The following is a 26135-nucleotide window of genomic DNA, read 5'->3' as shown; positions in this document are numbered from 1 at the left end:
AAATCTTGGTAGCTGAGGGTGATGGGGAGAAGGGAGAGGCCAGGATGCAGTTGAAAGTGGTCAGTAGACCGAGTGTGGTGGCTCACACCTGTAATCCTAGCACTTCGGGAGGCTGAGTTGGGTGTATCACCTGAGGTCAGGAATTCGAGATCAGCTTGGCCAACATGGTGAAAGCCTGTCTCTACTTAAAAATACATACATACATATATATATATATATATATATATATATATATATATATATATATATATATATCTCGCCAGGTATGGTGGTGCATGCCTGTAATCACAGCTACTTGGGAGGCTGAGGCAGGAGAATCACTTGAACCCAGGAGGCAGAGGTTGCAGTGAGCCAAGATTGCACCATTTTACTCCAGTATGGGCGACAAGAGTGAAACTCTATCTCATAAAAAAAAAAAAGAAAAGAAAAAAAGTGGTTAGTGAGCCCAGGCATACTCCACACACCAATGACTCAGCCCCGTCCTACCTGAGCAGCCACCCACCCTGCCCATGGGCTGAGATCTCATACTGTAAAAACTGTAAAGTATTTTTAGTATCACTCTTACCTTTATATTCTACAAAGGAGAGATATGTAAGGGTTATTCGGATATGTTCTCTCACTGAAAAATCATTCATTGAAAGTATTTAAGTATCAAGCACTTTGTTATGCTATACAACGGATGGATTGTTCTTGTTCTCAGATGGGTAAAGTAAAAGCATATGTACTTTACAATTCAAAAAAAAAATACCCTGTGCCCTGGATACCCTGTGCCCAGACCTGTCCTGTGCTCAAACTGGGTAAAGGCCACAGGGTCCAGACAAAAGGGAACCACACCTTTAACATCTGGCCTCAGGGGCCTCAGCCCTGTTTACTAAAGGCTCACCTGCTGAAAAATCTGTTTCTTTCTTTCTTTCTTTTTTTTTAAGACAGGGTCTCACTCTGTCACCCAGGCTGAAGTGCAATAGCATGATCAGGCTCATTGCAGCCTTGACCCCCAGGCTCAAGCAATCCTGCCAGAGACTCTAGAGCAGCTGGGACTACAGGGTGTACCACCACATCTGGCCAATTTTTTTTATTTTTATTTTTTTGTAGAGTGCCTTGGTCTCTCAAAATGCTGGGATTACAGGAGTAAGCTACTGTGCATAGCCTGGGAATTACAGTTTCTAAATCAAGCCCCATTGCAGTATCAGGTGAGGACCATGACTGTTCCCCTGAACAGCAAGCTGCCCTTCCCTGAGGGTGTGGGGCATGGGGTTTCCCTTCAGCTATCAGGGTCCAAGAGGGGCTCCCTCTCAGGGAGGTGACAGAACATGAAGGCTCAGAACACAGCTTCTGGGGTTCAAATGTCTTGGTGCAAACCCTCCTCTGTTTCTTTCTATGTGGTCTCTGACAAATTAATCTTTATATGTCATCATCTCCCCATCTGTAAGAGGAGGAGAAGCAATAGTACTGGCTGGGTTATTGAGAAAATTAGATGCGAGCACGTGTAGCTGACATACACAGGATAAGCTCAGGATGCATGTATACTCAGCAACAAGGAACAGCATTCCATGACTCCATGCCCTGGCTTTATCCCAGAAGGAAGAGTGACAGAGGAACTGCCCTGGCTCCAAAGCCAGTTGTCTCCATGGCTTCAAAATCCTCTGAAGGATGGAGTGAAGAACGAGGCCTGGAAAAACTTTCATTCCCAGTGCTCAGAGGCTCCTGGTATGGCCAAGAGGTGCTAGGAAGGGCGATGAGGAGGAGCCAAGCAGCATGGCTCTCTGCTGGGCCTCATTTTCTGGTCCTGGATCGGCCATTGATGTCAGCACTTGGGCTACAAGGACAGGGCAGAGGAATTTGCAGCCGGGTCCCAACTATGCCTCTGAGCAGGATGCAGCTGGGGAGGAAGGCCCTTTCTGTAGCTATAGGCACCAGGCCCATTCGGAAGACCCGCAGAGCATCAGACACTGGCACTCCTAGTGCACACTGGGGCTGAGATTTAGACAGCAGCCACAACTGCTCAACTGTCATTATTGGGAACCAATGCAGGCAGGGAGAGAGGGCTTCCTGGAAGAGAAGGCTACGAGGGGAGGCGAAGAGCATGAATGACGCCCCAAGCAGGAGATTTCCTGACCCTGTCCCAGTTTACGGCTTGCCTTTGCACCTGCCTGATCTCCTCTGCACCTCAGAGCCCTGAGATGTTGAAGGATCATGCTCCCATTCCACAGGTGAGGAAACTGAGGCACAGAGTACTGGAGGCAACTCACCCAAGATGACAGTCCAGTGTCCCAGGTCATTAGTGACTGTGGTAGTACAGAGACAGAGAAGAAGCCACAGATTGCACTAAACTGCAGAAATCAGCATGTGCATCAGACCCTCCCCCTACCCACCTAGTAGGGGCCAGGCATGGTGGGTGGCTGGTCTGGCAGGAACTGAGGGGAGGGGGAGGTCTGTTCCTGAAGGAGGAGTGCTGGCCAGATGCCACATCTACACTCAGGGATCTGATGTGCCCTGCCTCTTCCCCCAGGGCTCTGCCCAAGCCTCTCTCCCCAGAGCCCCATCAGAACCAAGCAAGTCAGGCTCTGCTCTGCTTGCTTTCCCAGCTCCCTGCCACAGTGGTATGACTCTGTCTCCTGGCTGGGCCAGCACCTTCTCCTAGCCATTAGCCCAGACATGGAGTTTACTGCACAGCTGAGTGAGGTAGGCAGCTTGAAGCACAGGCGGGGCTGGGGCCAGCTCACCGGAGGGACAGGACAGCTAGGAGTGGCCCTTACTGCCAAAGAGCCTGACCCCAGGGTAGAAATGTATATCCTGGGCTTGGTGTATGGCTCAGGGGACTGAGGGCTGTGTCCCCTGTGCTGGGCTTACTGAAGCTGACCCTCAGGATGTCACTGTATGTGCTCAGGTGTGCATGTGTACACACACGTGGCATGTGTGTGTGTGCAGTAACCAAAGCCCATGGATTCAGGGCTCTTTGGGTGGAGCAGAAGGTGCTGGTAACCAGAGCCATCTCTAGAGAAGGCAAAGAATGAAATCAGGAGGACATTTACAAAGACTCTCAAGATGACTTACTTGCAGTATACATGGGGAAACTTCATTCTCACTGGGACGGTTAAAAAGACACACAGCAGAAAGTGTTAAGGGTGTGGAGAAATTGGAACCCTCATACATTGATGGTGGGAATGTAAAACAGTGCAGCTGCCATGGCAAACAGTTTGGCGGTTCCTCAAAAAGTTAAACATAGAGTTAGCATATGACCCAGCAATTCCACTCTAGGTGGATATCCAAGAAAAGGAAAACATATGTCCACAAAAAAACTCATACGTGAATATTTATGGCAGCATTATTCACCAACAGATGAATGGGTTAACAAACTATGGTCTACCATGGAATGGAATATTATTTGGCCATAAAAAGTAATGGAGCACTGGCACATGATACAACAGAGATAAACCCTGGAAAAACTATACTAAGTGAAAGCAGCCAGACATAAAAGGACACATATTATATGATTCCATTTATATAAAATGCCCAGAATAGTGGAATCTATAGAGACAGAAAGCAGATTATTGGTTGCTGGGGGCTGAGGTGAAAATAGAGAGTGATTTCTTTTTTGGGGTAATAGAAATGTTCTAAAATTGATTGTGGTGACGGTTGTACAACCCTGAATAGGCTAAAAACCACCGAACTGTGCACTTTAAATGGATGAGTCATGTGGTGTGTGACTTATATCTCAATAAAGCTGTTAGAAAACAAAACAAACAGAAAGCAATGTTGCCTCTTGTACTCACTAAGATTTAAAAGAAATCAAATGTGGCAAGCAGGAAACAGCCTTGGTGGCACTATGAGAGAGAGATGGGTCACCTCTAAGCATCTCTCTGCCACGAATGTCCCTCCCAGTGTCCAAAAGCTCAGCTGTCTGCTTATGCAGGAAATCTCACATTTGAGGCACTGATGACTTTAAGCCGCATGTCTGTTTCCATGGTGACATGACAGGTTAGCCAAGGGCATCCTCAGTCAGCTTCTTGAACAGCAGGTGTGTGTGTGCCTGTGCGCGCGTGCACATCTATGCCCACAGATGCATGTGCATACACAGGCATTGCCTCAGCCCTGGGAACAAGCCTCTCTAAGGCAAGAAAATGTGCTATATCTCCATGACCCAGAGTGACTGAGTCCCCTTCCAAGAAAAAAGGCAAGACTCTGGGTGAGGCCATAGGTGAGGTCAGGGCAGCCATATGTCATCTCTCTCTCTTTAAAAGAGCTCCTGGACTGTGGACCAGATTTATAGGGAAAACAGCAAGCACTTCCTGGATGCTCTAAGCTCCCACCTCTTCCAGAAGCTTCATTTATTTGTGGCTATGCTAAGTGCTTTGCATGTACGTTCTTTAGTTACTGCAACATCCCCTTGGGAAAGGTGTATTAGTATTATAACCCACAAGTCACAGATGAGATGATCAAGGCTCTGAGAGGTGCAAACTTGACCAAGGTCACACAGTTACTAAATGGCAGAGCCAGGCCTTGAATTCAGATCTGTGTCATTCCAGAGCCTGCTGAGCCCATAGCACTGAGGTGCATCAAAGAAAAGACCTCAGCATAAAGTAAGTGCTCTGTAAATTCTTACTGAACCAATGCATTCTAGTCCCAACTCTGCGACCAACTCTCTCTCCTCCTGGACAAGTCACTTTCTCTGGTCTCAATTTCCAAACTATAAATGGAGACAGGGCTACCTATCTGCCCAAACCCTGGTATAATGGGTGGAATGCCCCCACCAGGTGCTCTGAATGTGACCTTATTTGGAAATAGGGCCTTTGCTGATGTAATTGGAGTGACATGGCCACAAGCTAATAAATGCCTGGAACCACCAGAAGCTGGAAGAGACAAGGGAAGGTCTACCTGTAGAAACTTTGGAGGAAATGCAGTCCTGTGGACACCTGCCTCTCTGGTTTCTGGCCTCCAGAACTATGAAAGAATAAATTTCTGGTGTTTCAGGCTACACAGTTTGTGGTTCTTTGTTATGGCAGCACCAGGAAGTTCTTTGTCATGGCAGCACCTGGGATGCCGGTAGGCTCAATGAGAAGGTGTGCAGGGCAGGGGTCCAGAGCTGCCTGCAGGAGTCTCTGAGGGTGGAGGCCTGATGCCCCATCTGCCAGCAGCCAAGGGTGGAGCCAGGACAGGGGCCAGCAGGATCCCTTCCACCCTGGCCTTGCTGGGTGGCTGCGCAGAAGGCCCTGCCCACTCAGGCAGACCTCACACCTTTTCCAGGACAGCGTGCTCACCCACCCAGCTCTAGGGAGGATGCCTCCTGTTTCCTTCAGCTGCTGCTGGCTCCTTCTGCTCCTTGGCCCATACTGCATCTCTCCAATCTCTGCTTCATCTTTCCTGTGTCTCTGTCCTTTCCTTTTCTTATAGGGACAATAGTCATTCATTCAGGGCCCACTCTAAATCCAGAATGATCTCATTTCAAGATCTTTAACAAATTACATCTTCAGAAACCTCATTTCAAAATAAGTTCACATTCTGAGATTGCAGGCGGATGCAGATCCTGCGGGCGGGAACACAGGTCACCAGCCAGGTGAGTGCCCACAATAGCCTACTGTGAGTGAGCTTCAGCCTGCCAGCTGGAGAAACAAGTGCACTACCATGATGGCCCCCCAACCTGTCCCTCACCTCTTGGTGGGGCAGGTGAGGTCCTCACCACCTTCCACCCAGCTCTTGGCCACATACGCCTTCAGTCACCAGTACTTTCCCCAGTGTATGGCGACTCTTCATGCTGACCCCAGCACCCCTGACCTTGCTGCCCACAGGTGACACTGTGCTATGTATGGTTCTGAGTATCTGAGCACTGGAAGGCAGAGCTGTGAAAGGCAGAGCACTGGCTTCAGAGTCCGACAGGGTGGAGAGCATGTAACCTACAATAGTTGGTACTTCAGAGAAGGGGTGGACTAGGTGCTCCACTCCAAGCAATGTGGAAAAGGCAGCACACCACATCTCTGAGCAGACTGGTATCATCAGGCCAGCTGTGCACCCTTGGGCAAGTTCCTTAACATCTCTGAGCCTCAAGCTGTCATCTGGGGATGGGGATAAGTAGGGATGAGGACCACTCATGATAGGGATAAGTATCACCAACTTCCAGGTGTTGCAAGAATTAATGCAGGTTCTGATCACTTGCTGGACACTGATCCAGTGGGCTGTGAAGAGGTGTAAGGGCTGCAGTTAGTGGCAGAGCTACTGGGACCCAGACTGGGACCCCTTGTACAGCACTTTGGTGTTTCTGTGAACTACCAAATATTGGTTGAATGAAGAAATGGATTCTAGTTCCAACTGTCACCAGGAACTTCGGAGCTGGCATCACCAAGGGCAGCCAGTTCTCCCCAACCTGACCTCTGGCTCCCCACCAGTGATGGCATCGGAGGGGGGCAGGCATCTCCTGGCACAGCTGCAGCTCAGTCATGCCACTTAGGAGCAAGCTCTTCTCAAATCACTCTGATCGCTGCCCACACGAGGAGCCATCCCCTTGTCCCCACCTACCATTCCCCTCAACAGTGCTGCAGTGCCATTTCCAGAGATGGCGGCAGTTGGACAGCAGAGACAGGCCTGGCTCCCCAGGAACTGATGAAGGAGTTGGGGGAGGATGCAAAGAAAGACCAATACCAAAAAACCCCTGAAAGTAGCTGCTCCCAGAACTGTCCAGGGTCCTGGCCAGGCCACCTCTAGCCACTCCTTTGGTGGCACACGTTCGCTGAACACCTCAGATGACGGCCCTCTCCCAGCCAGGCAGACAATTTTGTTTTCTAACCTTTAACACGGTGTCTACTGAGTGCTACTCAAACAGGGCACCAGGCACTCTGATGCACAAGTCTAGCCCATCTTTTTCACAACTTTCACAGTGGGGCAGCTCTCGCAGAGGAAGACCTGTTCCTAGCTGCCACTAGCCGGCAAACAGCACAAGCAGGAAACAATGAACTAAGGTCTTCTTATTATTCTTTCCACAAAAACACAGCAGCCTTCTTGAAGGCCTATCCATCTCGGGAGGCCAGTGCAGACTGTGTCCTTGAGCCTGTGTCAAAACGTACATGAAATCTATCTCCACAGAGAAAGGGAAGCACTTTCATCCACCTCTGCTACTTGACCCTCGGCATAGGCAAGGCACAGGAAAGTCTGGTGACTTTAACTTACTTTTTAGCAGCGTTACTGAGGTATGACTGACATACAACAAGCTGTACACATGTAAAGGAGCAGCTGGTGATTCTGACATATGTTCACACTTTTGAGTCCATCACCCCATGGTGACAAGAGCCCCAGGAACTGTGGGTTAGAAAAAAACCAGAGCAGGGGCAGATGGGCAGGTGGGGTTGGGAAAAGCAAGTGCCCACAGGACCTAGAGGGGCAGAGGAAGCTGCCTAGAGGAGGGGCATTCTCACCAGCCCTGCGTGAGGGCCAGGAGCTCTGGAGATGGAAATCAGGCTAAGAGTAAGGGTCTTGGTGACAGAAAGGGCACAGGTAGTGCCTGGGGTCCCCAGGTCAGGGAGGCCTGAACTTTGCCCCTCCTGCTCACCTACTCTGCCTCCAGGCCTGGGAGCCACAGCACAGGCTGCAGGTGAGAAGGAGGATCCCTACCAATGCTGACTCCTCCCCAATCTAGACACTGGCACCTTCTGGTCCTCTCCACCTGCCAGGGTGCCCTCACCTCTGAGATTGGCAGCAGCCTCCTTTGGCCTACTAGGGGTCCCAAAGAGGCCACCTAGGAACCTGGAGATCTGAGCTCTAACTCTGGCTCTGTGGGCCTTAATTTCTCATATATTAAATGGGAAACTGTGCTCTCTGAGAGCCTAACTTAGGTTACAGATAAAGAAACTGGCCCGGCACGGTGGCTCATGCCTGTATTCCCAGCACTTTGGGAGGCCAAGGTGAGTGGATCACCTGAAGTCAGAAGTTCAAGACCAGCCTGTCCAATGTGGCGAAACCCCATCTCTACTAAAAATATAAAAATTAGCCAGGCATGGTGACACATGCCGGTCATCCAAACTACTTGAGAGGCTAAGGCAGGAGAATCACCTGAACCTGGGAAGTAAAGGCTGCAGTGAGCCAAGATCATGCCACTGCACTCCAGCCTGGGCGACTCCAGCCTCCATCTTAAAACAAAGAAACTGCCATGTGGAGAGGCCCAATTGCCAGCGCAACAAGGACAGAGCTGGGACTCAAACTGGGTTATTCTGGCCCTAAAAGTCAACACTATCTCCAACAGACCACATCTCTCAATTCCACGGTTGCTTGGCAGAAGATCACTCCCTAACCAAGGCTTGCAGGCTTCCACTTTGGGTCCCTGGCTATAAACCCGTAAGTCATGACCCCTCCACTTACAACTGGCTGAGATGCCTTTACCTCACAGAGACTCAGCCCTCCCCAGCCTTCCTGCCATTGTGGGCCATACGGAAAGGTTGAGAGATGGCTCTTGGGTGCCGGGGCAGAGCCTGGGGTTTCCCCGAGAGGAAACTCAATCTCAGAGAAAGGGGCTATGCTGGCATCAAGAGCAACCGAGAGAAAGAGCAGGTGTAGTGGCTCATGCCTGTAATCCCAGCAGTTTGGGAGGTCACAGTAGGTGGATTACCTGAGGTCAGGAGTTTGAGACCAGCCTGGCTAACACGGTGAAACCTTGTTGCTACTAAAAATACAAAATTAGCCAGGCACGGAGGCAGGCACCTGTAATCCCAGCTACTTGGGAAGCTGAGGCAGGAAAATCACTTAGACCTGGGAGGTAGAGGTTGCAGTGAGCTGAGATCACACCACTGCACTCCAGCCTGGGCGACAGAGCAAGACTTCATCTCCAAAAAATAAAAAAGCAACCAAAAGGAGCACCACCCCCTTGGGTCTTGTGGCCTGTGTGTGTGTCTGAGTAGGTGCATGTACCCATGTGCACATGTGTGCATGCTATGTGCACATGCACATGTCTGTGTAGGTGTTTGCATGTGTCTGTATGTATTTGTATACATACATGTATGCATATGCGGCCATGATTGTATATATATGTTGCGTGTGGACACACATATGTGTCTTGTGTGTGTGCGGACTAGAGCCTTAGGTGAGGGAGAGAGGAGCAGCCCACGTGCACTAAAGAGGACATCATCTAGGAACTGGGAAAACAGACCCACACACCTAAACCCTGCCCTGAGATACTCACTGTCCTGCAGTGAGACAGACAGACAACCACAGAGAGGTAGAAGGCACTAGGTGCCCAGGTGTGAGACCAACAGGAAGCTGTGAGGATTCAGTGTAAGAAATCACTCATGCTTCCTGTGGAGATGAGAAAATCCTTGGAGAAGGATGCAGTATGTGGGCTGGTTTGAAAGACGGGCAAAAGGACCCTTGAAATCACCTGGGGACTCTTCTTGCTTCAAAACACACCCACTAGGGTAGCATTTATTTAAAAAGAGGGCAGTAAGTGCTGGTGAGGATGTGGAGAACTGGAACCTTCATACATTGCTGGTAGGAATGAAAAATGGTGCAGCCACTGTGGAAAACAGTCTGGTGGTTCCTCTAGACATCAAGCATAGCATCACCATGGGACCCAGCAATTACTTTCCTAGGTGTAGACCCAGAAGAACTGAAAACAGATATTTGTATACTAATGTCAAATCAAAATGCCCAAAACAGATGAATGGATAAGCAAAATGCAGTCTGCTCATACAATGGATATGATTCAGCCATAAAATGTAATGAGGCACTGACACGTACTATGACATGAATGAACCCCAAAAACATGATGCTGAGTGAAAGAAACCAGACACAAAGAGCAACACAGTGAATGATTCCATGCATATGAAATGTCCAGAACAGGCAAACCCAGGGAGACAGGTAGTACATTAGTGATTGCCAGAGGGTGGGGAGGGAGAATAGGGAGTGACTGTTTAATGCATATGGGATTTCTTTCTTGGATGATGAAAATGTTTTGGAACTAAAGTTGGTGGTTGCACAACATTGTGAGTATACTAAATGCCATTGAACTGTTCACTTAAAAATGGCTGTTTATGTTACATGAATTTCACCTCAATAAAAGCAAAACAAGACAACACCCAATCAAGTAAGCCCAAAGCCCCTACTCCCAAGAGAATTTCTTCTAAATGCTATACAAAGCTGACAGCCTGAGTCCTGTCCATGCAGACGTGGGGCAGGCCAGCGCCTTGCCCCTCAGAGGGCACATAACCCATGCGCCTGTCAATATGTTGGAGCTCATTTTGTTGGAGCTGGGACTGAGGGCTATGGCAGCCAGAACCCAGCCATGCATCCATCTGTCCAAGACCCAGCTGGAGCGGGACTGGCCAGTAGCCTTAAGTACATGGGAAACTCCCAGTCGGTAGCTCTAGCAGGAACCTATGGGATTCCTGGTAATGACATGAGGGCAGCAGTACCTGAGACACAGCAATTAGTCCTCAGACCAGAGACAGCACACACGGCAAACGCAGAGGACACAGGTGCAGGGCACTAGCACCTGGGATGTGCAGCAGACCCCCTGCCCATCACCAAGCTGTCTATCCCACACCCTCAGCCTCGAGGACTGCCCAGCCAGCTAGCCTGAGCAGGAATGCCAACAACCTCACCCCAACCTCCCCTCCAAGCATGCTAATGCCTGTCACAGAACCACCTCTCCCAGCAATGCCTGGCTTCTTTCCCCTTTCTTTTTTACTAGGAAAGCAGATACATGCACACATGCTTGCTCACCCAGAGGTGCACAAGGAAAGGCTCTGGAAGCTCGGAGAAAGAGCAATGACTCCAGCCAGCCCTTAGAGGCCAGAGTGGCTCTGCCTGGCTGGGAGGGATGCCCATCCATCCAACAGGCTCTCACAAAGGGCCCTGAGAGTGCTAATGCTCATGATCTACAAGGTGGGAGACACTGTCATCTTGCCACAATCCTAGTCAACGGAGCTTCTTAAAAGACACTGCATATGTCGGCTAGATGAATGGGGCCTGGCTGCACAGGTGCAGGAAGGTCTGAGCATCTAACGGGACTATACGATGCTTAACAATTACATTCACTGGAGGCATAAGGATAGGTGTTCAAAAAAAACCCTGTTGTAGTCGGGCACAGTGGCTCACACCTGTAATCCCAGCACTTTGGGAGGCTGAGATGGGAGGATCACAAGGTCAGAAGATTGAGACCATCCTGGCCAACAAGGTAAAAGCCAATCTCTACTAAAAATACAAAAATTAGCTGGGTGTGGTGGCATGTGTCTGTAATCACAGCTACTTGGGAGGCTGAGGCATGAGAATCCCTTGAACCCAGGAGGTGGAGGTTGCAGTAGCCAAGATTGCGCCACTGAACTCTAACCTGGCATCAGAGCAAGACTCTGTCTCAAAAAAACAAAACAGAACAAACCTAGAGTGACAGGTGTTTTGAGGAGCCCAGAGGTAATTCTATGCTCCAGAACAGCTTTGGGATCTTCTAGGGGCTGGAAGTCAGTCCTCCCGATCTTGACAGCCCATCAGAGGGCCAGGTGGAGCTGAAGGCTGAGGGGCTGCTGTGGTCTGGGTCCACCCTGACTTGGGTGGGAACTGAGAAGCAGTAAAACAACAGCACTATTGGCAGATCAGCCTGGTCCTCGAACAGGCTGAGCTATTTCCAGAGTGCTCAGAGATGTGGGGGGCTGATTTAAGCCTCTTCCTCTCTCTCCACTCTCTAGAAATAATTACGGGGTAAGTGGTTCAAGAGGGAATTGAGTGGCCCTTCTAAAGCAGCTCAGAGCAAAGAGCCCCCCAGAGAGGCTGGGTTCACGTTCTGTTCTCTTCCCAGTCAAGGCTCCCATGTAGGGGAACCTGGACAAACCCTTGCAGCTTCCTGAAGTTCCTCCCAGAGGGCAGCTGGGGCTGCAGGCTCTGCTGGGAGCTCCTTCCCTGACCTGGGTGGAAGGTGGGAGCCCAACAGGCGAACCCAGAGATGGGAGGTGGAGGCCCTGCCTGCCAAAGACTCTCCCCAACATCAATAACTCAGTCTGATGCTGTGATTAAGGGGCTGCACAGCAAGAAGCTGGAGGAGCCCTACTGGGTTGCAGGGACTGGAGGCACTGATATGCCCAAAGGAGCCAGAGCCAGGCCAACAGCAGGTTCATAGTCAGTATGGGAGGCCCAGAGACTCTCAATCTGGAGGACTGGAGTGCTAGGCCATGCCAGGCACTAAGGGTGGGCAAGAGGCCAGAAGGAGAGCTGGGATGGAACTTCTATGTAGAAAGAACTGCAGCCGGGACCTCAGCAAGTGGGAGCAGTGATCCCATCTGGAGTCAGCCAGAGGCAGCAGGGTATTGTGTTTCAGGTTAATCAGGCATTAAGTAAGGAGACTGGAGATGTCTCCTAGGCGAGAGCCTCTAGCTCATCAAAGGAGCCTGTCATCCTCAAACTCCTGTGTGCGTCTGTAAATGAGCCACGTGTCTGACACTGCTGCTCTGCAGGCAGTCAGGGTGCTGAGGAAAGTGTTGAGCTGGGAGCTAGGAGACAGGCCCTGTGCTCTCGGGCAAGTCATTTAACATCTCTGGGCCTTATATGCCTTCCTGTCTGTGGAATGGGGTGTTATGCACTGAATGTCTGTGTCCCCCTAGAAAGCCTGACCCCAAGTGTGACGGTATTTGGAGATGAGGCCTTTGGGTGGTAATCAGGACTAGATGAGATCATATGGGTGGGGCCCTCATGATGAGACTGGTGTCCTTAGAAGAAGACAAAGGGTGGAAGATGAGGGATTGCTTAATGGGTACAGTGTATTTGAGTGATAGATATCCTACAAGTATTATTTTGCAATCTGTACATGCAACAAAATTACAATAAAATGTACAGTATCCCATACATTTACATAAATAAAAAACAGAAGAGAAAAAGAAAAAGGAGAAGACACCAGAGCCCACTCGCTCCTGCCATTTGAGGACACAGGGAGAAGGTACCCATGTGCAAGCCAGGAAGAGGGCCCTCACTAAAGGGCATGCACCTGCCAGGCCTTGATCTGGAACTTCCGGCCCCCAGAACTGTGAGGAAGTATGTTCTTGTTGCTCTATGCTCCCAGTTTGTGTTATTTAGTGATGGCAGCCCCAAACAAACTGAAACACAGGGATAACATCTGGGCCAGGGAGATAATGGTGCTGAACACAAGGGTGCGTGTTCGCATTGTAGGTGCCGGGACACAGTGCCACACACCCACGGTATGCCCTGTGCACCTGGCATTGTGCCTGGAGGCCAGGGATCCAGCACAATTCACACTTACCAGGAAGTTCTGGGGCAGGCACTGCACTGTGAGGGCCACAACTCCACCCAACCCACATGTGGTGTCTGTGCACTGGTGCGACCCACCCTTGCTCCACAACCCACCTGTATCATGTACAGCTGGGCGATGCGGTACTCCTCCACGGTCATCGGTAGAGGAATCCGATATTCCTTTATAATCATCTTGGAGTCCAAGCCTTCCCGTTGATGGGGAACTGCAAGTTGGGACTTCTAGGCAAGGTTCCTTAAATAACCATGACAAAATTCACCAAGGACCCCTAGAAGAGAGAGAGGACAGAACAGAACAGTCACTTTCTACAAAGGATGGTGGATACCACAGCACAGTCTAGACCTGAGGCTGGAATTCTGGCCTCCAATCAGGCATGATCCAACGGTGCAACTTTGATTGAGCAGGTTCTCTCCTTTCCAAACTTTATTTTTCGTTTTTGCTAAGAGCTACCAAAAGGACAAGTGAGAGGCTATGTGCAAACTCTCTGATTAACAAACAGCTACGGGAAAATAAAGAATTATCACTCCATTAGCAAGGGCTGGGGTAAGAACACTGTGCTCTTGTTTTACTCACAATCCTAACAAGCTACAGCATCCATTTCCCCGGTACTGACACAGTGAGTAATGATAGCTGGTCACGGAAAAGCAGGCAGATTAAATAAAACTAAGAAGCACAGACATAAGACATTCATAAGTCAGCGGTCTGAGCCATGTCATTAGGGGCATATGACATCACTGTGTCCCTGGGGAAGACTCTGAGTGATTTAAAGTTTGGTTTCAGTTCAATCCAATAAGAAACATTTATTGGCATCTATTCTATTCCTTCCATTGGGCTATGTCTGGGAAGCAGATGAGACAAGATAAGCAGACAGTGAACTCGTAGCAACCTCTAGTTAAGTGACAAAGAATATATTTGATGAAGATTTGCAACTAAGCAATCAAATTTAAAACAAAAACAAAAACAAAAAAACTGGGCCGGGAGCAATAGCTCACACCTGTAATCCCAACACTTTGGAAGGCCAAGGCAGGCAGCACACTTGAGGTTTGGAGTTCAAGACCAGCCTGACCAACATGGAGAAATCCATCCCTACTGAAAATACAAGAGTTAGCTGCAGGTCGTGGAGGGAGGTTGTCTCAACCACTTGGGAGACTGAGGCAGGAAAATCCACTTGAACCTGGGAGGTGGAGGTTGCAGTGAGCCGAGATCGCGCCATTGCACTCTAGCCTGGGGGAAAAGAGTGAAACTGTCTCCAAAAAAATTTTTTTTTAAAAAAAACATACTTAGTGCTTGGAAGAGGTGCATACTCAGATAACTAAGTATGCACCTCTTCCAAGCACTAAGTATGAAATGAAATTGCCTCTTACAACCAAAGCCCCAGATGCCTGAGGCTTTGCCATAAATATCGTTTGGTCACCTTCAAAGATCACATGCTGTTAACATGAAGCCAAGTGAAGGTTTCCAGGACAGATGATAGAGAAATTTTATATTTATTTATGTTTTAGAGACAAGGTCTCACTCTGCATCCAGGCTAGAGTGCAGTGGTGCAATCCCAGCTCACTGTAGCCTTGATTTCCTGGGCTCAAGCGATCCTTCCATTTCAGCCTCCTGAGTAGCTGGGACTACAGGTGCATGCCACCCACACCTAGCTAAAAGATAGTATTTTAGCAAAACTACTCCAAGGACAGCCCCAGGGAGGATTCACAGAGACCATGGACAGGATTCCTCCTAAGTGATAAATAAAAGCAAGGGCCTAGCCAGTCAGGTGACCTCCCTGGGGCACAGTTCTCTACTGGGCATTGGTGCATCGCCCAGGCTCTAAAGCATTACTGGGTAGCCAACAAGATTGAGAAAAACATATTTACCAGAACTCTCAAGAATACCAGTAGATGGGGTTGAAAGAAGTTCTTAAGACCACTCCAAGGACAGTGGCCAGGGAGGATTCACAGTGACCACGGGCAGGACACCTGCTAAGTGATAAAAGCAAGGGCCTGGCCAGTCAGCAACTTCCCTGGGGCCTGGTTCTCTACCTGGCATTGGAGCGTCACCCTGGTGCTAAAGCATTACTGGGTAGCTAACAAGATTGAGAAAAACATTTTTACTAGCACTCTCAGGAATACCAGTAGATAGGGCTAAAAGAAGTTCTTAAGCCACTTAGGGAGAGAGGAAAGGTCTGATAAAGGTGCTCTGTCCCTTGTGTTAGCCTAAAATGGCGGCCCCTGATTGTTTAATTCACGGCAGGTAGGAACGTCAGTCCAAAGCCCATTCAAATTCTTACATCCATCCTGGCATTATAGGAGGCCAAGGCAGGAGGACTGCTTGAGGCCAAGGGTTCAAGACCAGCCTGGGAAACACAGCAAGATGCCCCCACCCCCCGCCACTTTATTAAAAAAGAACCCAATTCTCACATCCAGTTGCTTTAAATATAGTCCCAATGAAGCTCCTTTTAGCCAGTTGGAGCCTAGATACTTTATACACCCCAGAAACTGCATCCAACATCTGCTGGCCATAGATAAGATAACCCTGGATCCCAGACCCCGACTACCCCTCTGACCCAGACTCCCCATGGTGCTGCTGAGCAACATCACCTAGACACAGAAACCCCCTCTATCTCCCTGGGACATTTCCTTGCCCTGTTCCCCTTCTGAGGGTAGCCCCAAGGCCCTACTATATCCAGAAGGACTTATGCTAGGAGAGGCTTCCCCTCTCCTGCAACCTGTCCACTAGCCTGTCTGATCCCTGTTCAACCCCAAAACCCCCCAGAGGCTGTGCTCAAGTGAAAAGAGACCATTGCTGACCTTCTTCAAGATCAATGGGTCTAGCTAACAGCCCATGGGACCTGCAGGTTTGGGGCCTGAGGCTTTGTGGAGTTCTTCCCCATGCTTCCAGACTCAGTTCCACCTGCCTAGGCCCACAGGTCTAAGCTCAAACCTGGCTGGAAGCTGAGGCCACAGGAGAGAGAAGCGATGGCCCTGCAGTCCCCAGGCTGCACCTTATTCTGTGAGGTATGAAACAAGAGCTGGTTCGGCCAAAGCAGCGAGAGACCCAAGTCTGACACCTGGATGGACTTCCAGCTGGCTGGGAAGGTAGCACAGGCACCTGATTTGTGAAGCTTACATACAAGAAAAAATAGAGAGCCTTATGCTTGAGAGAAGTTGGAGGAAATTAGGTTTGGAGACAGGAAGGGAAAACTGAAGTTCAATCAGTTGTTTCTGAAGCTTCTTCACATGGTTCTTCACTGAAGACCCAGAATCGCCCAACTAGTAAGGCACAGCAGGTGCTTGGTGTCCAAGCAACACACCTGTGTGACATGAGGCATCCACCCAGCCTCTGTGGGGCCTCATATGGGCTCCTTTACTGTGGGGCAAATGCAGCGACCCAGAGTGGGCAAGTCTCATTTAGTCATCTAAATAACAACATGGTCAGACACAGACTCTAAATGTTCTTCAGAAACCTTCAGAGTCTAAGCACTCTGCCCTTTCAGAGTCTCAACCCCTCCAGGGTACATTACCTGCCCTGCTCACCCCATGCAAATCAGTCTTTTCTCAATTCTCTCGGATTCCAGGCCCACCATGGACTAGGGAGGCAGGAGCCCCTGGGCCGGATTCATCATGTTCCTTAAACATCTCTATTTCCTCAAATAACAACCAGGGGTGAAATCTCACAGCCTGAGCCAGCACCCAGACACTGGCTTGGGTCTCTGATTTCAGAGACTTTGTGAGCATGTGTCCGGAACAGATATCTAATGATGTTCCCCAGAGACAACCTGCCAGGTGAGCTGTAATTGCATAGGTGGTATTCACAGCTCCACATGCAGGCAGAGGGACAGAGACAGAGAGGGAACACACACCACCCACCTGGAGGGCCTGGAGACCCCTTAGAAGCTCCTGGCACCTGGGTGGAGCTGGGCAAAGCTTAGGACCGTGCAGGGGCAGCAGCCACATGGTGGAAGAGCATCAGACAGCGCAAGTGCTCAGGATGCAGTTCCATCAAGGCTGGCTTAGGGAAAAGCAACCATATTTCTGCCCGCAGGAATGAAAAAGCTGTAGAGGTAAGGAGGTAGGTAAATACATGGATAGGAAGAAGAAAGGAATAAATAAATGATTCTGTATCTTACAGTTAAATGCATGAGTGACTGATAGGAGAGAGGACTCAGAACTCTAAGAGTGACACAGAACATGATGAGATATCACAATTTGAAGCTCACTCTGGGGATCTGACTGCAAAGCCTTACAATGCCTTTACCAGCTGTATGACCTCCCAGAAAAGCCTCTGTACCTGCTGAGCCTTGGTCTCTCCAGATATAAAGTGGAGATAAACTATCTGGAGTTACCATGAGTATCATGAAAACGAGATAAAACTCTCAGTCCAGAGGGGTCTCAGGAAAGGCTTCATGGAAGGTGGAGCCGGGCTCTCTGAGATCTTGGGATTCTGCTTGGCAGAGCTGGGGTCAGGTGTCAGAAGGACTCAATCCAGTAAGAAGGAGCAGCATGAGCAAAGACCCCAGGGTAGGAACGTGGGGCTCCATCAAGCGGCCTCCCATCAGGCACCCATGGCATGGTTGGGCTGCATCCTGAGAAGATGAGGTGGGGCTCTCTGAAGCATGAGTTTAGGGGCTTAGACATCCTTAAAGTCCTCTTAAAAATAATAACAGACCAGGCGCGGTGGCTCAAGCCTGTAATCCCAGCACTTTGGGAGGCCGAGGCGGGTGGATCACGAGGTCAAGAGATCGAGAACATCCTGGTCAACATGGTGAAACCCCGTCTCTACTAAAAATACAAAAAATTAGCTGGGCATGGTGGCGCGTGCCTATAATCCCAGCTACTCAGGAGGCTGAGGCAGGAGAATTGCTTGAACCCAGGAGGCGGAGGTTGCGGTGAGCCGAGATCGCGCCATTGCACTCCAGCCTGGGTAACAAGAGTGAAGCTCCGTCTCAAATAAAAAATAATAAAAAAAATAATTACCTGGCCAGGTATGATTCATCATGTTCCTCAAACATCTCCATAATCCCTAATCCCTCACACCTCTAATCCCAGCACTTTGGTAAACCAAGGCAGAAGGACTGCCTGAGCCCAGGAGTTCAAGACCAGCCTGGGCAATACAGTAAGATCCTGTCTTTATTAAAAAATCATACACTTAAAAAAAATTAGTCAGGCATGGTGGCATACACCTGTAATCCAGACACTTGGGGAGGCTGAGGTGGGAGGATGGCTTCGGTACAGGAGGTCAAGGCTGCAGTGAGCCATGTTTGTACCACTGCACTCCAGACCAAATGGCAGAGACCCAGTCTCAAAAATAAGTAAATAAAATACCAAAAAGAAAAAAATATCTGATGTTGAAATCCAACCAACCAAAAAGATAAGTAAAAATGAGGTCATAAATGGAGAAAACCTGATGAACACAGCATTGATATTTTTGAAATAATGGCAATTATGTGATTGAATTGAATATCAAAACCTCAACACCGTACACAAATAAAAATACAACTAAGACACATTTGGAGTGGAAGAACAAAGGTAGAAATATAGTTTCCTTAACTTCCACAGCATAGCAGTTAGTTCATTAAGTAGGTAGAAAAATTAATGAGGGATGAACAGGCAGAGAATGGAGGGTTTTTAGGGCAGTAAAACTATTCTGTGGGACACTACAATGGCAGATGCCTGTCATCATACATTTGTCCAAAGCCATAGAAGGTACAACATCAAGGGTGAGCCCTTGTGTAATCTATGGACTCCAGGTGATGCCATATCACTGCAGGCTCATTCACTGTAACAAATAGGGCACACTGGTGTGAGATGCTGAGAGTGGGGGAAGGCGTATATGGGAACTCCGTACTTTCCACTCAATTTTGCTGTGACTCTAAAATGGCTCTTAAAAAAATTAAGTTTAGGTGGCTCAAGCCTTAATCCTAGCAGTTTGGGAGGCCAAGGTAGACAGATCACTTGAGGCCAGGAATTTGCAACCAGCCTGGGCAACATGGCAAAACCCTGTCTCTACAGAAAATACAAGTTAGCCAGGCATGGTGGAGTGCCTGTAGTCCCAGCTACTTACGAGGCTGAGATGGGAGGATCACCTGAGCCTGGGAGGTGGAGGTTACAGTGAGCCAAGATCGTGCCACTGCACTCCAGCCTGGGTGACAGAGGGAAACATTGTCTCAAAAAATAAAGTTTACTTTAAAAATTAATGACTTCACCTTTTAAAAGTTTTTCTCTCAGAAAATAGATTAGAGGTCACCAGGGGCTGGGGTTGGAGGAAATGGGAGTAGTTGTTCAATAGTTACAGAGTTTCTATTTGGATGATAAAAAAGCTTTGGAAGTGGCAATGGTGATGGTTGCTCAACATTATGAATATACTTACTGTGATGAAATTATACACTTAAAAACTATTAAAATGGCAAAGTTTATGTTATATATACATATATTTACCACAGTTTTAAAAAATCAATAATATTATATACCAAAACCATTGAATTGTATACTTCAGATGAGTATATGTATGGTATGTCATTATATCTCAATTGAGCTATTTTCAAAAGTTTTTCTCTTACATTCTTTAACCTTTCAGGACTATTATCACTTACAATAAAGAAATCTTTTTCCTCAGTTTAGGAACTCACATTTCACTTAAGATACATGAAAATCGATACATTTGTCTGGTTAAATTCAGATAACATTTAATTTTTATTTTTAAAATGCATGTAGAACATGATACTTTTTTTAAAAAAAAAGTTATTACTACTCTGCATATGTCTGTTTGGATGAAGAGTGTGGAATAAATGTTCACTGAATGCTGGAGAGGGTTCCACCTGATGGATGGAATTTGTGGGCAACTTTTACCTGCACTTTATTACCCGATCTTACAGAAGGCAGCAGCTGCAGCATTTGAGTGGTGGGTGTGTAAATAGACAGAGAAGGCCTGGTAGTATTGTGATTAAAATAAATAAAATAAAATAATCAGCTAGACCTTCTGCCATCTCCCAGCTGTGACTGTGGGCAAATTGCTTAATCTCTTTGATCTTTTGTTTTGTCTTCTAGGGGTGAGAACCGCCCCTGCCTGGCTGGGGTAACTGTGGATTAAATGAGATGATGCACATGAAGTGCTCAGCCCTCTTCCAGTGTTCAACTAGTGGGAGTGAGCAACAAGGCGGCACTGCTGTGCCCAGCAGGGTCTGGAAGGCAGGTCCCTGAGACACACGGCCTGTGGGCTTCCTGGTGGGGCTGCCTACCCCCAGGTACAGACGGTAAACTCAAGCCTCAAGGAGGAGCAGCTCTGCTGTGGTGTTGACTGGCCTTACAGCCAGACGTGGACCTGAGGGTCCTCCTGGCTTTCTCCCTGGTTGTGCCTGAGGCCAGGGAGCACAGCAGACCCTCCCCCATCACAGCAGTGTGACTTGTGTGTCTGCCTACCCCTGAAGCCCCCTCGGCCAGAAGCTGAACCCTCACTCAGACAGTCTACCCAGTCCGACTGCCTGGGCACATGCAAGACAAACACACATTTAATCTCGTCTCTAGTGGAGTAGATGGGTTAGACAGAATTATGTTTTACCGCTGCCTACAGGGCATCTTTTGGGGCCTGGCACAGCCAGAGGAAAAAACAGGTCTCCAGAGGCCCTTCAGGGAGGGAGGCCAGGCAAGGGGTCTGGGTGGCAGCCCCCACACACAGCCCACATGGCTCTGCTCCAGGGATGGCGGGGACCATTCTCTTGGCCTCAAATGTGGCACCTGGGCCCTGGCCCTTAGAAAAGTCTTTAGGACTGGAATTCACAACCCTAGGAAGAACCCCCAGCTCCATGTTCACTGATGTCTTTGAGGAAACACCTGAGCAGACCACGTCAGAATGGGGCCACTCAGAGATGCTATGGAGCAAGAGTCCGGCCGTGGGAAAGGTGCGAGGTACAGGCTGCATCTAGGCCAGGGCTCCAGGCACAGGCAGATGATCAAGAAGAGCTGTGAGGGATGTCACCCAAGGAATCAAGGGTATGGCTTACCACCAAGACACAGAGCACCAGTTAGGCCTCCTGGGCTGGAGCCCAAAGATCTCCCCGAACCTCCCAGGCGTTAGAGGAGAAAAGTGACACAGAAAGAGCTTCAGGTTCATGGGGCAGGGGTGGCCAGGCTGGAGGCACGTGATGAAGACTTAAAGTGGATTACTGGGGTTTGGCCCAGGACGGGGAGGTGGGGGCGGACCAAGCAGGGAGGTGGACAGCTCCTTTAAGTGGAGGCCACGAGACACCGTGACTGGGTGGGGAAGCACGAGAATTGAGTTTACAGAACTTAATCTGTTTTTCCATGATTAGCAGGGGTCTGACGTCACAGATGGAATTTAGGAGTGAGGCTGTGCGAAGTCAAGGGGGGATGGAATCCGTCCAAATGCAGTTCAGCTGCCTTCTTGCTATTAAGTCTGGAAATTACTCCAAACCAGGCCAGCGGGAACCCTGGCTTTTGCAGCAGTGAGAAGCAAGGGAGCCGCCAGCAGGTCTGGGGGCCTGAGACTCAGGACTGTGGGTGTCCATAACCTCCTTCTGCCTCCCTTGGGTTCCTCTGCCTCTTGTTTTAAGAGAGCTTCCTTCTTCTGCTCTCTGCTTCCCAAACCTACTTAGTCCCCAATCAGGAGCCGAAGCAGGCAATAGTAAAAGCACTTCCTCTCCAGATGCAACCAAAGCTTTGGATGAATGGGAGGCGGCACAGAGGGATAAGGGGCTATTCTTTGTGTCCAGTGACCAGCCTCTAGGCCTGGGCTGGGGTTGCAGGAGTGTGCTGCTCTGAAGGTGCGTGTTATGAGTTGAGCACTGATCAGCTGCCTCTCTGTGTCCTGGAGCTGAAACCAGGAGAGGTCATGTACCCACAGAATAGTCCAATCCCTCCCCCAAAGTAGTTCCACCTTTATGTGTTAAACACTGGGCTTCCAGCAGATTTCTTTTGAAGAAAGGATTTCTGGGCTAAGAAACAAGCAGAGGACCCTGCTGTAGGCCAACCCTCCCTTTACAAATGAGGAGACTGAGGCTCAGGAAGTGGGCAGAGAGCTGAGTTGGGAACCAAGACCCTGACTCCCAGCTTCTTCCTCCACCCAGCTGTACAAGGGGAGGAGGGGCAAGGACCAAGGATACTTTCAGCAGGAGGACACAACCCCTACCCCCATCCACTGAAGTGTCTTTGACCCCTTTAAGCAGGCCACAACTCCTTCCTCTAATGCTGGCCTGAGCAGTGAAGAGGCGGTCCCAGAGATCCTCGAAGCCCTGGGCACTGCTGCAGTTACCCCGAATCCCACAGAAAGTCATAAATCTCACCATTGTACACTTGGAGTGCCAAGCTGGGGCGATTGCCAAGTCACCAGACCCCACAGCACAGCGGCCACCTGGGGGCACGGTGGTGCGTGCAATGCTCTGCAGCTCCAAGAGCAGGAGCAAGATGCTAAAATTGTAAGGCATCTCTATGTAATGCCTCAACTCAAACAACAGCCCCAGGGAAGCAATGGTGCATCCTGCTCAAGGACTGCGGCAAGGCAAGACAGCCTTGTTTTTATGACTCCTACTCCCTGGCTGTGGCTGTCAGCACAGCAACCTTGGTTGGGTGGAAAAAGGCAAAGATGTACATGTGAGGAAATAAACCTGAAACTCAGAGCCTCCAAGATGATAAGCATGGCAGGAAGGAGAATTATCTGAAACTCATCTCCTACCTCAGTCCTCTGGGGACCCCGCTGGTCACGGAGCTACTACCACCACCCTACTGGCCTCTGGTGCTGGTGCTCTGCTAATTAACACTGAGTATGGCTGAAATAAGGCTGGGCCCTTAACCAAAATGCTATGGGAGGCTCAGATGTGACAACAGAAATACGCCCAGAGGGGACCTTGGCCCCAGCAGTTAGGGTCTAAGCTGTGGCTACAAAATTGTAGGCTGGGGTTTGCTCAGGGGCCTTTCTTTCTCACTTCTGGTCATCTCCCCGTGGCCACCACCATTTCAGCGGTAGCACCCAGATCATCCTCCTACATAAGAAGTGCCAAGGCCTTTCAGGAGCTCATTGGCCTTAGAAATGACCAGTCCTGGCCAGGCATGGTGGCTCATGCCTATAGTCCCAGCACTTTGGGAGGCCAAGGCAGGCAGATCACAAAGTCAGGAGTTCGAGACCAGCCTGGCCAACATGGTGAAGTCCTGTCTCTACTAAATATACAAAAAAAAAAAAAAAAAAAAAAATTAGTTGGGGGTGGTGGCAGGCGCCTGTAGTCCGAGCTACTTGGGAGGCTGAGGCAGGAGAATCGCTTAAACCCAGGAGGCAGAGGTTGTAGTGAGCTGAGATCGCGCCACTGCACTCCAGCCTGAGTGACAGAGTGAGACTCTGCCTCAAAAGAAGGAAAGAAAGAAATTACCAGTCCTTTAGAGGTGAAAGCTCCCAGCTTCTGGGGCATGCAGAGGGAGGGCCCCCTGAGATGCTTAGAGGCTGGGAGCCTGCTGGCAGAGAGCTGGCTGTGCTGCAGGCCCTGTCCCAAAGCAAAACTCAGCTCGATCAATTCTCCAGGGAAATCAGAGCTTTCTGGAACTATTCAAGATACCAGAGTTAATAAGAGGCACTGCTGAGATTTTCACCCAGGTTACTCCCGAACTGGTGATGTGATAACAGAAGATACATAATGAGAATACAAAGGCCCCTGAGTGCTTACTCCTCTGGGCCAGCCTTCAAATCTCTGACAGGACACCCCAAGAGGGCCCAGCTCCTGCAATCCTACTTCACTGATCCAGTTCCGTCCCTATTTCCCACTCCTGATTTTATACCTTCTTTCTATCTTGAGTCTTCTTTATTACTTTATTTTTAACTTTTTTAGCGATGGAGTCTAGCTTTTTGCCCAGGCTAGATAGAGCACAGTGGCACAATCCTAGCTCACTGCAGCCTCCAACTCCTGGGTTCAAGCGATCCTCCTGCCTCAGCATCCTAAGTATCTTGGACCACAGGCATGTGTACAGTGCCGGCTCCAGTCTTCGTTTCCTCAAATTCCCATCATCAAATGGACCGATCCACTGCACCAGTTCACTAGCTGCTGTTGCAATGCATGGACATCACTGCTCCCATGAAGGCCAATTCTCTGTCACTGGGACCCATGCCGTCTTGTCATTCAGGGACCTTCTCCCAAAATGCTCTCCTCTCTTGTCTCCCTACTGGACCTCTCCACTCACCATCAGCATTCAAACATGCAAGTTATAGCTCCCAGATCTGCCAAAACGAAACAAAACAAGACCCCACAGTCCCCCTCAACTCTACCTCCTTGGCACCGTCCCACTTCTCTGATTCCCCTTATAGCAAATCCTTCTAAAGCTTAGCTATACTTGGTGTTTCCACTGTCTCACCTCCCATCTCTTTCCAACCCACTTTGAATGCCCCCACTTCACTGAAACCATATTGGTCAAGTTCACAAATGACCTCCATGTTGCTAAGTTGGCAGACAATTCTCATCAAATTCAGTCTTTCCTTAATTCCTGTGTTTAACACAAATGGATCGAATGTTGGCTGCAGATGCCTCCCCATGGCTTGTGGGCAGGTAGGCACAGCCCTGGAATAGTTTTTCCCTGGACAAGGTTCTCCTTTTTACTCAGCCAACATACCTCCGACCTCAGTCCTCTGGGGAGCCCACCGTGTGCAAGACTCCAGCACGGAGGCTCTCAGCCAACTTATTCAGGTGCCTGTTAGTTATCAGCTGCAAATTATGAATTTTTGTTGATCCAAAACAACAGCTGGTATTGTGCAGCCTGCAAGGAGCACTGTAGGGTGGACCTCAAGTCCAGAGAGGCATAAATGCCATGCTGGAGTCTCAGGAGCCAGGGTACCTACTCCTGCCTCCTTAAGCCCACCCTATTCATGGTACCAAAGGCATACCAGCTCACCACTCCGAGCCCCCACAGCTCCTTCTGCAATAGCTATGGCTGAGCAGGCTGCAGACCCAGCCATTCCTGAGTGTCGGAGCGAGAGATTCACAGCCCTTTAGTTCAGAGAAATTTCCCACAGCAGTTCCCTGTGCTGCCTAAAACGGGGTTTCCCAAACTCATCACATTAAACAGTCAACTGAGTGCTCCTTAAAGACACAGATGCTGGGGCAGCTGAACAGTCAGAGACTTAGTCCCCACCTCGACTCCAGCCCATCCTTCATGCATCCTATGAGGAGGGTGTAGGAGAAAATACACAGTCTGCCCAGTCCTGCCTTTCCTGAAGGCATTCCCGGTGTGAACGGTCCCCTCCTATAAATGGTGCCAGGGTCTCATCAGACCCCACACCCCAAAAGCCCCTGCCTTCTGGTGGGCACATATGGAAAACTAGACTCTTCTGCTTGGTCCTTGGTTTATAAATCCTGCCCATGATTTTACACACTTGGGTCCTATTAATACATTGTTTGTGACTTAATCCTCACAACTCTCTTGAGTTAAATGTATTGCCCCTACTTATTTAAGTATTTTATTGATATATAATTCACATGTCATGTAATTCACTCCTTTAAGTGGTTTTTAATATACTCACAGAGTTGTGCAACCATCACCCTTATCTAATTCCAGAACATTTTCCTCACCCAAAGAGAAACCCTGTACTCATTAAGCGGTCACTTCCCATTACCCCAGCCCCTGGCACCCACTAAGCTGCTTTTTGTTTTGATGGATTTGCCTATTCTGGACATATCCTATCGATGAAGTCACATAATATATGCCTTCTGTGTCTGGGCTTTTTCACTCAGCATCATGTCTTTGAGGTTCATGTTGTAGCACTGCGAGAACTTCATTGCTTTTTATGACTGAATAATATTGTACTGCAAGGCTATTAGCCCAATTTTTATAACAGAGGAGACCTAGGGCTTTGTGTCATTAAGGTACCTCCCCCATTACTTAGTAAGGGGTGGAGTCAGGTGTATCTACTGTACAGCAAGGATAGTAAATAG

At 49.1% G+C, this 26135-nt stretch overlaps 1 protein-coding gene across 17 annotated transcripts in view; it reads right to left on the bottom strand.

Moving 5' to 3' along the window:
- PITPNM2 (phosphatidylinositol transfer protein membrane associated 2) overlaps window positions 1–26135 on the bottom strand; it is a 167447-nt gene that overhangs the window by 34996 nt on the left and 106316 nt on the right. For all 17 annotated transcript variants that reach the window (XM_074402092.1, XM_074402087.1, XM_074402088.1 and 14 more), the window contains one exon: window positions 13324–13496. Coding sequence is in view for 16 of the 17 variants with exons in the window: in XM_074402087.1 (XP_074258188.1) it covers window positions 13324–13401 (78 nt within the window). In the remaining variant the exon portion in view is untranslated. The remainder of the gene's footprint in view (window positions 1–13323; window positions 13497–26135) is intronic.

This window comes from Saimiri boliviensis, chromosome 7 (assembly GCF_048565385.1).
Source record: "Saimiri boliviensis isolate mSaiBol1 chromosome 7, mSaiBol1.pri, whole genome shotgun sequence".
NCBI lineage: Eukaryota > Metazoa > Chordata > Mammalia > Primates > Cebidae > Saimiri > Saimiri boliviensis.
This window is presented reverse-complemented; position numbering and strand designations above follow the sequence as displayed.